This window comes from Scleropages formosus, chromosome 15 (assembly GCF_900964775.1).
Source record: "Scleropages formosus chromosome 15, fSclFor1.1, whole genome shotgun sequence".
NCBI classification, from domain to species: domain Eukaryota; kingdom Metazoa; phylum Chordata; class Actinopteri; order Osteoglossiformes; family Osteoglossidae; genus Scleropages; species Scleropages formosus.
In genome coordinates this window covers 8,468,303-8,485,365 of record NC_041820.1, presented here as the reverse complement: position 1 = coordinate 8,485,365, position 17,063 = coordinate 8,468,303, and the positions used below count along the sequence as shown (strand labels likewise).

At 41.1% G+C, this 17,063-nt stretch overlaps 1 protein-coding gene across 2 annotated transcripts; it reads right to left on the bottom strand.

Annotated features, from left to right (window-relative positions):
• Positions 1–1,352: 1,352 nt before the first annotated feature.
• On the bottom strand, positions 1,353–13,716 carry ezra (ezrin a). 2 transcript variants are annotated; one of them, XM_029258543.1, is made up of 13 exons: positions 13,695–13,716; positions 8,078–8,161; positions 7,500–7,595; positions 6,966–7,240; positions 6,483–6,566; positions 5,097–5,243; positions 4,815–4,911; positions 4,205–4,368; positions 3,876–4,006; positions 2,998–3,158; positions 2,748–2,840; positions 2,075–2,293; positions 1,353–1,796 (listed from the first exon to the last, which is right to left on the bottom strand). In XM_029258543.1, the coding sequence occupies exons 2-13, from the start codon at positions 8,138–8,140 to the stop codon at positions 1,632–1,634; spliced, it is 1,695 nt and encodes a 564-aa protein (XP_029114376.1). In that variant the 5' UTR covers positions 8,141–8,161; positions 13,695–13,716; the 3' UTR covers positions 1,353–1,631. The 2 variants fall into 2 exon arrangements, with proteins under 2 accessions (XP_029114376.1, XP_018584888.1); XM_018729372.1 differs by lacking the exon at positions 13,695–13,716 and adding an exon at positions 13,346–13,357.
• Positions 13,717–17,063: the final 3,347 nt, after the last annotated feature.

The following is a 17,063-nucleotide window of genomic DNA, read 5'->3' as shown; positions in this document are numbered from 1 at the left end:
TTTTGTTCATGCAATGTAATTTTTTCTTTACCCTCACTACACACATTCACACATTGGCTGAAACCGCTTGTCCCAAGCAGGGTTGCGGCGAGCCGGAGCCTAACCCGGCAGCACAGGGCACCAGGCTGGAGGGGGAGGGGACACACTCAGGATGGGACGCCAGCCAGTTCTATTAATAATATATTAGCAATGAAAAAAAGCAATTCCAGAGCCCTTCTGTTTAACCCACCATGTCAATCACTGTGGTCGAAATGGACATGGATACTGGCCCAAAAAAGCATTTTTAAAAACGTTTTATGAAGTGTATTAATTATGTGTTAAGTACAATAACAAGGCTTAAATTTTATATCTCTAAGTGATTCCAGCGCAAAGGTAAATGTAATTTTACCTTCTAGTCTACTACATTTTGCACAACCACTTATTTCTGTCGTGGTAATATATACTAATACATAATAATAATATACTTGGAATAACTTCTGTCTATGGTAATATTTTTGCTTAGACTGGGGTCAACATTTTGCCACCATAATGCCTTTCCAGCTGATTGAGAATGTCACGATATTAGAGTCTGACTTGTCAACGCGTTCCTATGTATCCTCCCTCCTCCTCTCACCCCATTGTCTTCCTGTCGTTGCCCAAATCAAGTTCACATATGTTTAAGGTCTGCAAGATGGCCAAAGTGTAAACACACAAATACCTGCAGGGCCTGATCACTCCGTACACCCATGTAAAAGCATTACATTTTTCTGCCTCTGGCTCCGTCCCTCAGAACTGCTGAATCCCTGCCAGAAGTCAAAAGATGTTTCAAAACCAGTTTCTTCTGGACCCATATCTGTCCTGATCTGTATTCTTGTCAGTTTGGTTTCAGACCTGACTCTACATTTCTACAGGCAGTTTTTTGCAAAATGTGCCCCCATGTGAATGCTGTGATCCAAAAAACAAGCTGTTTTTTTTTCATAATCATGTGTATATGTATCTAAAGCTCTTTGTTTAAAGCTCTTTTGTAAAACCTGAACTGTATTTCATAAAGATTTCACATTTACACAGTTGCAATTTTGTAAATGTGCCTCTACAAGTGGTTATCTTCAGGTAAAACAGTTTACAAGGTAAGCATTCTTTACGATGTGAATTAACTCGAGCAATTTACTTTACAGTTTTCAATTTAAAACCATAATACTGGACAACAAATGTATATAGACTTAGAAGACAAATGAGTAAACAATTAATTTCAGCTAGTGATACAAACAAATTAAAAAATAGTTTCAGTGGTTTTCATGTTTTATTAACAACATGCATGAATTAAAATCAATGGAAAACACAATCAATGAGTTTAAAACATATTTTCTATGTTTTCCTCCTTGTTCTGAGCTGTTTCTGCAACATAATATTAATAATCAAGTTTCGTGTCATCTTTTGGGTATATTGTCTATTCAGTCTCATCTTATTAAAGTGAAATTAGAATAAAAAGTTGCACTGAGATCTAAAAATGTTATCAAAGCATGTCTTGGCGCCAGGAAATACAGCAATATTTCCCACGTGGAGTATGTATGTACCCTGGAAGAAATAATAAGTTCTTTGTAATATTGTGTTTGTGAGGGTGGTACACAGTCCTCGTGCCACAGAACGGCTCTTCACAAGGCCTCAAACTCGTCAATCCTCTGCTTGGTGTTGCCCTGACGGATCTGCCGCAGCGTCTTGTATTTGTCGCGTCCAACGCGCATGTTCTCCTTGTGGAGTAAGTCATTCTGGGTGCTCTTAGCTTCATCTCGGGCAACGGCCAGCTCCGAGCTCAGAGCCTGAAACCACACATCGGCCATCATTGCGAGACGTCCAAAGAAACGTTCTCGTGTATGAATGCACGGTGCGAAGGAAATTTCAATACCCCAAATTTCGGATGAATTTTCCCATTGGGCCTTTCTGCAAATTTAAACAAAAGTAGTTCCACCTGAAGGCACCTTAAAACATCGCGCATTCAGCTTAATGGATAAAAAAATTGTGTGAAAAAATTGCTTGCCAAGATTTGAGCAAAGCATCTGATCGGGGGGTAGAGATGCACAGTTGTAGAAGGTCTTACCTTCAGCTGCATCTGCACGCGTTCGTTCTTCTCTGCTTCTGTGATTCGCTCCTCCTCATTGCGGTCATCGCTGATGCTCTCGTTCTGCAGCTCGGCACTGTAGGTGCTGCTGTGCTCCTCACTGTCGTCTACGTGCTCGGCAACGGGGGCCGGTGGCGCTATCATCACCATTTGCAACTCCTCCTTTGTCTTGGCCAAGTCATCTTGGGCCTCCATGGCCTAGGAGAGAGTGAAAAGCTCACATTTACTTATTTAGTTGACGCTTCTGCGTTCCACTGGCCTTCCTCCGCAAGTGGCATTTTCAGTGGGAGGCAGAATTTTTTTACCATGAAATTCGTGATCTCTGATATACACTAGGTCTTATGAACACCAAAAGTCTGTCTGTAACATTTTTCCATAAATTCAATATGTCGTGTTTGACCGTGAAGTCACAGTCAATCAAAAACTTAATAACAAGAGATTTTTGCACAAGTGAAGACAAAAAGTACGTGAGAAAAGACAGCTAATTCGAAAAATGTACGTGAAAAATTTTATCTTGAATGTTCATAACACAAAGACCCAATGGAAATATAAAGCATGTTAGCTCAAAACTGTAACCACGTGTTAGCATATTACTTTCACCTCCCGGATTTCCTGGTACCAGGTGCTTCCTGTACCTCCTGAGAACTCTCACCCTTGTCTGCCACGAGATGGCTTCCTCCTCCTTGGATCTTTTCGCCTCCTCCAGGAGATTTATCTTCGCTGTGTACTCAGCAAGCTCTGCAGCCTGAGAAAGGAGAGGTCTTGATGCTACAGTCTCTTTGACCATCATCCTGTTATTGAATGTGTGTCCATGTTCAACGGAGAGAAGCATGGGTACGTTAGACAGAGAAAGAGAGAGAGAATGTTGAAGCCCAGGCTCTGCCCAGATGTGTCCTCCTTACCAGCTGCTCCTGGGTTTTCATCTGATCCTCGGCCTGCCTGGCGAGCTCCTCCTTGGCCAGCAGGGCTGCCTGCCGCTCCGCCTCCAGCCGCGCAGCCTCTTCTTCCACCCTCCTGCGCTCCAGTTCCAGCTTCATGGCACGCTCCATCTGCTCCTGCAGGTCTGATGGATAGCCAACCCATCACCGCGCTGCAGTGAAACTATGAGGAGCTACTGGACACGTCATTCATTGTTTGTGCTGATCTCCGTTCAAAGGTCACCGCAAGAGCTCCATGGCAGAAGAAAGTTGCAATTCACTCTACTGCTTAGTCATTGTATTGTTTGCTGCTATTTAATTGTTGCAAAATACACACTTTCTTCTGTTTCACAGGGTGGTTCAGCTGGTAGGGCTGCTGCCTCACAGCTCCTGAGCTCTGCTCAGCTGTGGGTTTGATTCTAGCTCATTGTGTGTGGAGTTTGTATGTTTTTGCCATGTTTGCCTGGGTTTCGTCTCAAAGAGATGCGGTTCAGGTGAACTGAGTATGCTTAATTGCCTGTAGTGTGTGTAAATGAGTGTGTGTCATATTAATTTGCGATACAAATTGGTGAATGACAGTGAGTATTGCTGTGCACTATCTAGCACTGTAAGTCATCTCAGATGAAGGTGTCAATTCTGCTACTTAGGCATCATTGTATGCTGCTCTGAAGAAAAGCATCTGATAAATGAATAAATTTATGGAGCTTCATTTTCCGAAAAGTGAGACATACACTCACATAAAATACTTTTAATCATTTTGTGAACTATATTTTTTTTTAAATGTAAGCGTACGTATCTTTTCCATGAAATGAATGATATGGAGAAGCAGTGGTGCGAGTGGCCCAGCTGTGCTGTAACTGTACCTTGTTCCGCTTTCTTCGTCTTCTCCTCAAACTGGGAGAGCCTCATCATCAGATCCTGCTTCTCTTTCTCCATCTGTTCCTTCTCCTTTTCGATGGCCTCCCGTTTCTTCTTCTCATTCTCCAGCTGGGCTCTGGAAGGCCAGGGCATTAACGAAGACAGCGGGATTCAAGCCATCAACCTGTGACCCATGAACTGAATAAAAAACAGAAGCGGCACCACTGCCAACATCCATGGAGTCAGCAGCAGACGGTTCACTTAAAGTTTGCATTTCTTCTGCACCTGTTTCCTCCACAGTGGAGAGATCCTTCAACCCGAGTGGATGCCTCACCTTTCCATCTGCTTCTGGTGCTTCTCCTCACGAGCCTGTGCCTTCATCTGCTGCACCTCGATGGTCTCCGGCTTGCGGCGGCGCATGTACAGCTCATGGTTGCCCATGCACAGTTGCAGAATGCGTTTGTTGATGAGCAGGCGTGGGGCATAGAACACAAAGTCCTGAGAAGGAGGAGGAAAGTAGGGAATGAGGAAGGCTCTGCTGCTCATATCCATTGAGGAAAAGTTTCTCTCATTCTCATCACCGAGCAAGAGTAAGAAGAGGAAAGCATCCTTGATGGCACTTTTGTCTTAAACATGAATTATTCATGCACAATTAAGGTGATTAAGAATTCACATGGATTTCACAAAGACTTTTCTTGTTCTAATACTCTTCACCCCCTCTACGTACTCTTCTCTTGTCTGAGCTCCTTCAAGACATAGCATTCAAGGCCACCCTAACAGCGAGATGGCATGACAAAAACCAAAAAAACCCTTTAAAAGGTTGTCATTTTTGTGATGACATTTTTTTTAATTATGAGTTTTTTGTCAGTTTTCAAAAAAAAAAAAACGTGATCTCTTTAATTCAAGAAATATTTCAGCTGCAGGGTTATATAAAAATTACTTACTGGAGCTTTCTTGTCGATGGGTTTGATAATAAACTTCTTGTCGTTAAATGAAATGTTCCTAATTTCACTCCATGGAAATCCAATCTTTGGAGTCAGTCTGTTGAAATATTATATATATTAATGCTTTAGAATAAAGAGATGTAGGATAGAAGCAGGTATAAACTCCACATTTTCCACAAGTACAGATTTGTGCTGCATATCACTAAGGCGGTGGTACTTTACTGCGTTACTGTAAAAGATCTCATGAACATTAACAAGAGCGACCGCCATTGTTTCCCTTACTTGTCTTCCTTCTCATAGATGTTGAGGCCCAGGGCATCCACTCCCAGCCACAGATCTGTCCCTTTTTTGTTTTTGATCTCAAAGAAGTTGACTCCATACATCTCTAGGTCCTGTGCAATCTTCAAGTACTCGAGCATGGCATCTTCCCTGATTGTGAACAACAATTTTACACCTATTAGGCACAGAAACGTGCCCTCACATCACAAGCATAATTTAACCAATGGGTCTAACTCTCACTCAGTCTCTTTCGGTAAGCACTTGTCTTGGTCAGGGTCGCAGCAGTCTGGAGCCTATCCTGGAATTAATGGGTGCAAGGCTGGTGGGAGGGGGGGTAAATCCTGAAAGGCACACCAGCCCAAACCAAGGTAGCCACACACATACACACTCAACCAGTTGCACACTTTGGATAATTTTGAGTGGTCAATTCACCTGAACTCCATGTCTATGGACTGTGGGAGGAAACCAGAGCATCCAGTAGAAACTCATGGGGGAACATGCAAGCTCCACACAGACTGAGTGGGGAGTCAAATTTGAGCATATGCTCTAACAGCCCAGGCAAAGCAAGGTAATTCACTACCTGAGAAGCCCATAGTTATGTATGGGTTTAGACGTATTGCTGAGTTTTTCTGATCAAAACATCATTTTTTTTTTATAGGTACTCTGAGAGGTGCTGGTTTGAGCCCCCTGCTCTTGCTATTTCTTAGTACTACTGAGCACAGTGCCTTACCTGACCAAAAATCCCATACTGTACATAAATTGTTTGCTGTACTGTAAAACTCATCAAATAAACTGCTGATGAAGAATAATAATATTAATAAGTTCAATTCAATTTCTTTTTACAGAGATCAGATGATCACGCAGTGACACAAAGTGCTTGAACACAGACATAAGGCAAAGAAACAAAGAAGACAGTCACAATAAGTCACAAATCATAATCATAAGATGAAATTTCTCAGGGAATGGGTTTAGTAGTAAATGGTCTTCAGTTTGCATCAGTGAACATGTGCCTTTGTGACGGGGTTAGTTTTATAAGGCTGCTTTTTGTTTTTTCTCTCCACGGTCAAACTTATATGGAGTGTGACATCCTCAATCTCCCACATTTTCGGTTAATTGAAGAGCACAATCCCTAAGAAGAGGGATTTCCGTGCATCACCTGTGTCAAACTACTCTAGTTCAGGTGCTTGTGGGTCAGCCTGAGTTCTTTGTGTCAATAAGTGAGCCAGTTGAACCTGCTTGGGTCTTTGCAGGGTTTTTTGTTGTTGGCTGAGGTAGCACTCTGTGTATGTGCGTGTGTGTGTGTGTGTGTGTGTGTGTGTGAAGCTCCTCATAATCAAGGTACAGTGTCCTGCCGCACATAGTGTAAAGTGTGTGCAACTGCACACCTACTTCAGCATCCCCCTGTGCTCCTTGTGCCACACCTGGATGCGCTCCTCCCACTGCTCCTTGGACAGCTTGTGCTGATCCAGGACCCTGAAAACACAGAGATGTCATCGCTGGTCTCCCCCCATTTCATTGCTTGTTCAATTCCACAATTTCTGGTAATCAATTACTTTTTGTTTCCCTTTATGGATTTAAAATACAGGTTAACAAATGCAAGCTGCCTTTTATAGAACAGTTGCAGCTAGAACTCAGGTGAGGTTGTCAATGTCAAAAAGCAGTAGAGAGGGAATATTAAAACTGGTACAGCAGGTTGTGAGATAAATGGGGAGTGAATGAGAAAAAAAATATATTTATGATACACAGATCACTTCCAGTGATTTTTTTACTGGACTTCCAGTTATTTCAAGTGATGTTTTACCGTAGGCAGCATTTCAATTGAAGTGAAAGGAAAATGTGCTACTGTTAACATACGTGCAGATCATCACTCACCGCTGGGGCAGCAGCAACTCTGACACTAGGTATCCAGAGTGGTGGACGTCCTTGTCAAAGTCACCGTGCTTGGCCTGGACAGCATAGGAGGCCAGAAGAACGGCAGTCTCTGGGGGGCAGTAAATTTCGTCGCTCAGGATGGCCTCCTTCACCTGCAGGTAGAACAGCCTCTGGGTGATGTCCTGGATGAGCTCGTTGGACACGTCCTCTGGGAAGAACTTGGCGCGGAACTTGAACTGCAGCGGATTCTCTTTCTTGACGTCCTGTGATGATAACTGTGGGGTGGGGTGGGGTTGGGGGGGGGCAGTGGAAAAATAAAGGGGGAGGGGCAACATCGCATTTCAGAAAACACAGACAGCTGGTCATCGACAACATTACATTTCAATGTTGTCACTGTTGTATTAATGGGTGAACCAGTGCAATTTCTCTGTGGAAAAAATCTGGCTGAATAAATAAATTATCTGAATAAAAAATATCACAGAATAGATAGATAGATAGATAGATAGATAGATAGAGTTGGCATTGTTGCCTTGCCTTTTTATCAAGGTTCAGCCAGGTGAGGTATCCTTTGCTGTCCACAAACTGGAGCCCAAAGTACCACAATTCACGCAAACCAATAGTCCTGATCACCTGTAACGACAAAGACAGTCCTGAGTATTTGGCTTTAGCTGAAAGGAGTTATAAGACAGGAAATTTTCCATCAGTTAATCCCTTTCATCAAAACACTTTTCAACACTGATCATCAATGACCGCTAGATAATTTAGGAAGAAAGCTGTATTTGCTAGTTTGCTAGGGAGACCATGCATTGACACGCATCCCAAACCACAAAAACGAAATATTGCTGCCTTCACTTTCCAAATAACTTTCAGGGAAAAGAGACTATATAACAAGTAATATTTGAGGTCCAGTTTCACAACTGGTGTGAAAATGTTAGCTAAAGACATATTCTACTACAACAGCCCAGGTGGCTCTAATATTCTTCTTTGGAGGAGTTTCAGTGGAAGTCATTTCATGGAGAAACTGGGCAAGTGAAAGGCACTTGGGTAACATTCCGGAAACCGTAGTGATAAAACCAGAAGAGTGATGGAGTTGCCAAGAATAAAGGAAGAACCTGGTCAAAAAGATGTTTGCCGGTGATGCTGGCTTGGACGGCGAACTCCAGCTCCGCGTCCATCGTGGTGACACGAATGTTGACCTGCAGAGAATCATCACAACCACGCTGTTTTCAGAGATGCTTACACCAATTTCATACAGGATTGGACTGCTTTCTTTTAAGGATTTAAAACACAAATCTGAACACTAAAGATACTTTATTTTACATAAAACTGGAACAATAATTTATACTGGAGTTAAATTTAATGCAGCTTGTTCGGATTACTGGGAAAGGTTATTAAATATAAGTAAAACACATACACATACTGGATGTAATCTATTTAAAAATAATTAGCTACAGCAGAAAATGTAGTCTGAAATGTACTGAAGTTCATGGCTTTATGTATCTCCCTTAAAATACTTCATAGCAGCAATACAACACTGTCTCGATTTTTGACAAACTCCACATTTAAATTCACTTTCAATGGTATGATCAGATGAACGTGTTTTACAAAGTATGCATGGATGCATTAATAAGCACAAATGTAATGAACTAATTTAACCACTGATTTGATGAAACTGTTAAAACAATGGCCAAATTCAGCTACTGAATTGTGGAATATAAAATATTTATTTGTTCATTCTCAATAACTTCTCGTCCAATTCAGGGTCACAGTGGTCCAGCGCCTATCCTGGAAGCATAAATTTGACATAAGGTACATCCTGGTGGGGACACCAGTCCATTGCAAGGCAATCACATGTACACTCATTGAAAATATGGTATGTCTGTGCAAAAACAGGCATGGGAAAAAAAAAAAAAAACAAAATATTTAACCACTTTGCTTAATCACAGTGTTTACCATTCCTTGTAAATTAGTCTCATAAAATACTATAATACCCATACCTTTATGTCATTCAACAAATGATTTTTTTTTAAGTGATGACCCAAGACTTCACTGGGACTCCGTTCAACAGTCTGCAGTGGCTCGGTTTGGTCACATTTCTGCTCAGAAGTAGCATTATCGACAAGACAGTGAATGTTTTCGGTGAGAAAGCTGAGAAAACGCCAGAAAAGCAGGATAAGCAAGGAATGAAAAGCTATCAAAGTGAACTAACCCCCTCTGTGCCCGCAGAGCTCATATAAAGAGGGGGTTACAGGTCTGAGGTGTGGATCGTGAGGAGGGCTTCCGATCGGTGTTCTCCTTGGCCAGCCGGCGAACGCCTTTAGCGGTGCACAGGAGATCAGCGGGGTTTAACAGCGGAAAGCAGGGAACGTCTGAAACATAACACACCTCTACAAGGGCGGACGTGGGCAGGACTTGCATCACAAACATGTGTCGGGTTATCAAGGTAGATTAGAAGAGCTGAAGGTTGTCGGAATGACGTTCACGTCACCACTTCACCAAATGAACCAAATCACACTGCAAATAAATAGTGCACGCAAGCAAACAACTATTCATTACATTACGTTATTACAGGTCTCGTGTGTTCTAGTTACCACGTGCACAAAACACACAAGACATACAGCACATACTACACAACACAATGCAAAAAAAAGTGTAAAGAGTGCTGAAAAAGTATTCTAATCAACAGCAAAATCTAAAAATTACCCATTTGCAGGGATGTGACATGTCCATATTAGAGGACACGTCCCATAAGAAATGCGTTTATGCGTAATACGTTTGTGAGGTACGTTAAGACAGCCACAGTATTATCACTGCTATCTATTGCTTAGCTTACACTTTCCAACTTGATAACATTTCCAAATACAGCATTGGACCATTTTACACTGATGGGCATTTTCAGTGGAACAATTCATGGTAAGTACCTTGCTCAAGGGTAAAAGAGCAGGATTAGAGACCTGGAGTCAAAGGAATAAGTGTGGCAATCAGTAAAAGAGGATCCCTCATGCCGTACGGTAGGAAAGCTCTTTCTCAGAAGAAATTTAATCTTTCAGCCTCTAATCAGTCTCCGGCTGGAATTTCAAGAAAGTTGCACTGCGAGCTCTCATGAATATATATATATGCCGTATATGATCATCGCTAGACAGTATTTTTCCAGGGTGTAGGATTTGGTTATCTGAAGGACAAATACATATGGCTAATCTTATCCCTTACTGCCATATCTCACAAAAAGTCATATTACTTGCCTAAATGTTAATTGGCTCATATTTTAATTCACTTAAGTCTTTTTTTCAATTTGAAATTATTTTGAAGACACAAGCTTAAATACAAACGTAAACCAGCAAGTTTGAATATTATATATAGCCAAGCAACTGGCCACTGGTATTGCATCAGGTCAAAAAGGCACTAAAGATTCTGTGGGCAGACAGTTTTATTTTATATCAAGTCAACCACCAGATAATCAAATCATTTTAAGCAAAATGTGTGACTGTAACCAAACTGTAACTTTGACACGAATACAGATAATTAAGACTATTGAAATATATAGATAATCATTTTATAACTCAAGTGCACATTAAAAAATGTGTAGCAGCTGTTAAGTAAAGTAAGTGAACAGGCTATCAATGAATGTTAGTACAATATTTTTTGGTTCTATTTTAGGGTTTTAGGATCTATTTAAGGATTAAACTGTCAAGGTCTTAGCACAGTAGGTGTAAAAGCAGGTGTTGGGGCTGCCTAGCAATGAGCACTCCATCATAAACTGCTGGGCCTGGTGAAAGAATGCAATTAATGAAGAATTTCTAAAAAGAAAATCGGCTTTATCTGATAATCCTCTGTGTTTGGAAAACCTTTTTTTAAAAAAAAAAAAAATCAAGAAACCTCTTGACTATGTTTTCATTTGCATTTTTTCCAACACTTCGTTCAACAGTATCATTTGTCACATGTCACAGATATTTTATTTTGCTCACCTACTTGAAAATGTCCTGTGTGTATATTATTCCATATATTTATGTCGGGGTGACAAAAGTGTACTTTTTGTGACAAAAACACAAAAGTGTAAGACATTAGAATTTTTGCTGCTTTTTGTCGCATATGCATATGTATATGTATGAACAATAAAGAGGAGTTATGCACTTTAATTATGAGGTGGGACAAACTAAGCTTGTTACACCTGTGTATAGTTCACTAGGAGGACATTCTTCACCCCAGTCTAAAAAAAATGTAACAGTCCAAAATCTGAACACACATCTAAGCAGAAGAAAGAGTGGACAAGCTTATTAATTCAGGTTATTTATTACATCTCTCGTTCAGACTACTCATTATTCTCAGTTGTGCAACTAAAGTGGAGTGACACCGGTAGCACCCTGATGCTGCATCTGCAGTCCGATGAGTCTGCTATCATGACCTGGAGCCCACCGCAAGAGACAGCAGCCCAGCGCTCAGCGCTGCTCACCATGCCTGTGGTTAATGAGTACATTTTAGGGTACTAAGGAAGGCTGAAGACTGCCAGTATGAGAAAGTCCAAAAGCAAGTGTGAAGCTGTTTGTCTTTGCCTGGGAATGTGATTTAATGTCTAACTGGGCACAGAAGTCTAAGACACTATGATTTGTGCTGCTTTTTAAATGTTCATGGGAAAATTGGTGAAATTCAAAGCAGCCAACATCAAAATAGCGTTATAAATGAACACTTGATGCAAATCTTGTCATAGCCCTAAGATGTCAGAAGGCAATATTATCCTTTTAAAAATCTAAGTAACCAAATCCAAGAGGGAACGCTGTGCTTAAACATGAATCGGCCAAAACACGCAAAAGATCGTTACAAGTGACATATGCACATCTCACACTTGTAGTCCTATCAGGGGCCAAGAACCAACTAGAGACACTTCTCTTATTGCTGCAACAGGATCATTTAAAAGAGTGTGAAATACAGTACATTAGCTGTATTACATTAAATTGAATACTTTCCTTTGTGCGACAAAGATAATGACATTTCCAAAGCAAAGTTCCTAACAGCCCTACAACAAACTTTCAATGTTTTATGGCTCTGTTAAACACTGACACATTGTGTAGGAAGCCAAGGTCAAATATTGCATGCCATCTTATCACTAATGTACAATGTCTTAAAATTATATATGTGATGCTCTCCATCCATCCAATGTCAATAACTGTTTGTCCCAAGCAGGGCAACAGTGATCTAAAACCCTACATGGACTGAGTGGGGGATGGAACCCACAACCTCTCACACCACCAGGGCGTTCTGAGGTGTATTACTCACTGCACCACTGTGCCACCCTTGCTGATTTTTTTTAATGTGTGATAAGATTATGTTATTATGAAATATATATGATCGTTGCAAATTGAATTTGCAAGTAAGGATTAGCTGCCTATAGCTGTACAATAGAAACTGAAGATTCCGAAGTACATTTGGTGGGTTATTCAAGAGCCCATCTCATAAATGATGCAACAAGTGAAACCATGTAAGCACAGAACATGAAGAGGCCAACTTTCAACCTTCAGCCAACACTGGGTTGGGACATTCACATGTCCCAACAGCATGACTCCACCTGCCCAGTCCCCTAGTCAGCTGTGTATTGTGATGCTCCCATTGGAAGATCCCTTCATCATATGTTCATACATCTCCAGTTGAGATTCCCCCGCAGAAGTCCTAGCCAGGCATCTGTACTCACAGTCCACATTAAACTACCCAAAATTATTCCATGTAACTGGAGGAAAGCTTAAGGAAATTCATTTCAACAGTACAGTAGAAAAATTATGGCACAGAAGAAGTTGAATTTTAGTTTACCATATCAGCCGTTTTTAAAGAATTCCATGTGACTAATTTCATCATGTGTACTTTTATGTGTTCAGAAATAAAATACATTTTTGCTTGCTTTGTTACTTTCCCACATAAACTATCAGCTGTCTGGCTTGTGTCGTCCACAAATATTTAACATTACAAAGAAGTGCTGTTCTGAATTACTGTGATTAGCACTGAAATGGTGCAAAACAAACAGTATCTTTAAATATTTATTATAAAAGTATGCCCTTTACACCCAAACAACCACATCAGCATTTAAACATAAATATTTGACACTATCTGACACTGTCTTTCGTTTTGAACTGAATAAACTTCAGAATGGTCTTATGGATGGTCATGGAAAGTAAATTACAGCTAAATGTTAAAGCAGTTTGCACATCTCCATTAAAAACACTCAGGTACTGCAAAGTACATTATTTTAAAATATATATATATATATATATATATATATATATGTGAGTTGTGGAAGATGAAGAGGAAGAGTAAACACAAGAAAGCTCACTACATAAAGTTTTTCTTTTCTCATTGTTGCCTGCTTTAAAAGTTATTCTTCATGTTAGACTTACTGCTTTGGGCATTTCTGGGTCCTTTTTGAAGTTCTCCGACAATTCAGGTAAGTCTTTACGTTCTCCACCCGGAATCGACACGCACTGCTTTTCTCGACGCCTGCTGAGTTGAAATAAAAACCAGCGCAACGTCCCTTTTGCCGATTCCTTTTGTCTGCTCCTTTTTCGAACCCTCTTTTCCCTTGGTTTGACCTCCTGCGGCGCAGCGTGAGCTGGTTATCAATGGCTATGTGGCCAAGTGTCCCCGGAGCGAGAACACACTCCGCCAAGGTGAAAGATAAGTCCACTTGTACAGTTAACATAACCTGCCATAAATTAACATTCCCCACCCTCTTCTGCAAACACTTACCTCAGCACCTTGTAAATTCCGACCCTTGGCCGGGCATGAATGAGGGGGAGCCACTTTTCGAATGCTTCGCCGAGTTCATTAACCACGGCTCCGAGACCTGTCCTTGCTTTGCATTTGACTTGAAATGAGAACAGAAAAAAAAAAAAAAAAAAAATCCCCCGCAGAGTAAAGGCTTAATTCAAGTACAATAATAAATATGTTTGCCTCCTGTTGTAAGACCCCTAACTGATTTAGGCCACGTTAATAATTAAACACGAAAGTTCTGCACCGAGTTCTTCGCTTTTTTCAGGGTTGCTGTAAACCTTAAACACAGCATGACTTAGACATTATCCCCGGCATATTATAGGTAGTTCGCTGATGTTTAAAAAAAAGGAAAGTTGGATCACGTGCTTCAGAATTGATGTGTAAAGCACATTGCTGTAAGAGTGTGTTACTGCCAGCAGGTGGAGATGTAATAAAAGTATCATGAGATGGTGTTTCACATGGTGCTTCATGCTGAGGTCATGGCCCACTCTTTCAACCCACCATCCGCCCCTTCATTTTCAGCGAGCGCTTTATTTAGTCAGTGACTGTGGGAAGTAGAAGATATTAGGCAGGAAGCACACAGTTCCTCATAAATAGATGGCACGTTTGCTAATAATAAAAAATTGCTCAAGGCTACAAGAGCATAGACAGAAAACAAAGAAAGAAGAGACTGGCATGAATGAGTATCACAGCCACCTTAGAGGAGTGCAAATAAAAAAAAAATAATAATAAATAAATAAATAAAGTAAGTGCTGTGGCACAGATAGTTCAGTACCACTGGGACAATAAGACTATAATTTATTTTTCACATATATCATTTTCATAGGGTAGCGGGGGCACGGTGGTGCAGCGGGTTTGGCTGGGTCCTGTTCTCTGGTGGGACTGGGGTTCGAGCCCTGCTTGGGGTGCTCTGCAACAGACACCCATCCTGGGTGTGTCCCCTCCGCGCCCCCCAGCCCTATGCCCTGTGTTGCCGGGTTAGGCTCCAGCTCGCTGTGACCCCACTCGGGACAAGTGGCTTCAGCAAATGTGTGTGTTTTCATAACAGATGAATGACATTTTGAATATGTTTTAACTATTCTGAGAAAATTGTCTCCCATATATGAAAGGGAGATGCCATGGGATCTATGTATGTTTAATAAAAACACTTCAGAATAAATGATGTTGCAGTGTACATGTTAACGCATCCTATAAGAACCACAAGATTCAACACTAATAATGAGTTTTATGAGTGATTTTTTGCCAGTGTGCATTTAAACAAAAACTTAAAGTGAGTTGATAGTAAGCGATGGGCTTTCTTCCATTTGACTGTGAAATTGTTAACAGACCGTCTGTGTGGTTTCCAATTACAAAGTGTCCTTTTATGATGCTGTTATATTAGTGATTGGACATATGGATGCTTAGAAAATTGAGAGAGACATATTGCACTCGTTTGACAGCGAAATAGTTAATAAACTGCCAAAGGCCATCAGAAGTGTGATCAGGAAGGAACTGTGGTTTTCAAATGAGAGAACAAGGTACTTGATGCTTTATGGTGGCAACAGTTACTCTGCAATACTATATCTTGACCTTCAATATATTTTTATGCTTTAAGAGATCACAGTCTAAGTGTATGCATGCTTGCATGTGTTTTCTGGTGCAGGGCTGTACAAAAATAAAGAACAGGGACAATTCCTTAACAATGACAAATGGCAGAAAGTGCGGTGTTCAGCAGATTTGCGCACGATTCTTCGAAAAACCACAGCGTGAGGCGTAGTTAGAATTGACAGAAAAGTTGAGCGGCACAAAAGAAACCAGGAAGTTAAAACAGGAACAAAGGGGAAGCGCTGCAGGTTCACGTTACCTACCAATGCACATAAAATCATGCAGGAATATGGTATCCAACACAAAGAAGAAGAAAATATTAAAGAGAGTATTAGAAATACACCCAAATAATATTTAAAGAGAAGATCTCAGTGTTTGGTGGTAACCACTTTACTGTGGGCACAGGGACCAGATATGGACCTGCAACTTGGTTTTTGTAGAAGGATCTTGACTTGCTTCAGCTAAAGTAAAACCCACACACACACACAAATTGACTGAAACCGCTCATCCCATGCAGGGTCGCAGCGAACCGGAGCCTAACCCGGCAACACAGGGCGTAAGGCTGGAGGGGGAGGGCACACACCCCGGAGAGGACGCCAGTCCATTGCAAGGCACCCCAAGCAGGACTCAAACCCCAGACCCATCAGAGAGCAGGCACAGGCCAAACCCACTGCCCCACCGCACCCCCTACCAAAGTTAAACTGCACCTGTGAAAAAAAAACTTTTAATATTTAACAGTAGATAATGAAAGCAGATAATGAACTTGATTTTGGAGCTCAGTCCAGTGGGGATCCTGCACGCCGGTGGTAGAAAGGCCTCAGAGAATTGCAGTTCTGTTCCTTGCTGTCCACAGAGCCATCTGACATGTGTCAATCTGGATAATAATCTCAGTTTCAGAATAGGTTGAGGGAAGCAAGGAGGCTACAGTATGACTGCCAACGAAGAGGATGACGCATGAATTGCAGGGTGGCCTACATCCCAGTCATAAGGAATGCATTGGTGCATCAGCCACCAGCAGAACTACGATTTATGATTTAATCAACATGATGTAAATCTTGCGCAGTGGGAAACGTAGTGGTTAGAGCCGCAACGTTGAGCTCAGAGTTCCAAGGTTTGTATATCTCCTGCTGCTGTCGTACCTTGGATCAAAGTACTTCCGGTTATTGCAGTAAAAATCACACAACTGTAGAAATATTTAAATCATGGAAAGTAAGAACACTATAAGTTGCTTTGGAGAAAAGTGCTAGTTAAATGAACAAATGTACTTGTAAAGGTAAATGGCATGACTGTGAGCTGCTTTGTCTACAAATTTAACAAGGTCAGATAAACGTTATTTTCTTTATAGGCCTGCAAAAATAACTATGTTTTGTCTGCAGTCCATATAACAGTTTTCCTGGAATCCAACCATGAAAAAAGTCACTCGATTAATAAATTTTAAACAAGGATCTCCTTTCATGTCTATTTGAAATAGTCAACACGAGCGTCAGAATTAAGCGGCCGAAGCTCTTGTAGGATATGATTTCCTTGCGTGTCGAGCAGGTAGAATGAAGCATAAAAGAACACGCTGAGAAGAGTCAAATCTGAAGCATGCCTAATGTGTTCGACACAACATCCATTGCATCAAAGAGAACGCATCGATTCTATCAGCGCCAGACTTGTCACAAGAAACCAGATTTCCGTGTGTATGCGTGTGTGTGTGTGTGTGTGTTTTTTTTCCAACAGCGTCACTTCAAAAAGTAAGTGAATAAAGCTCACAAAACC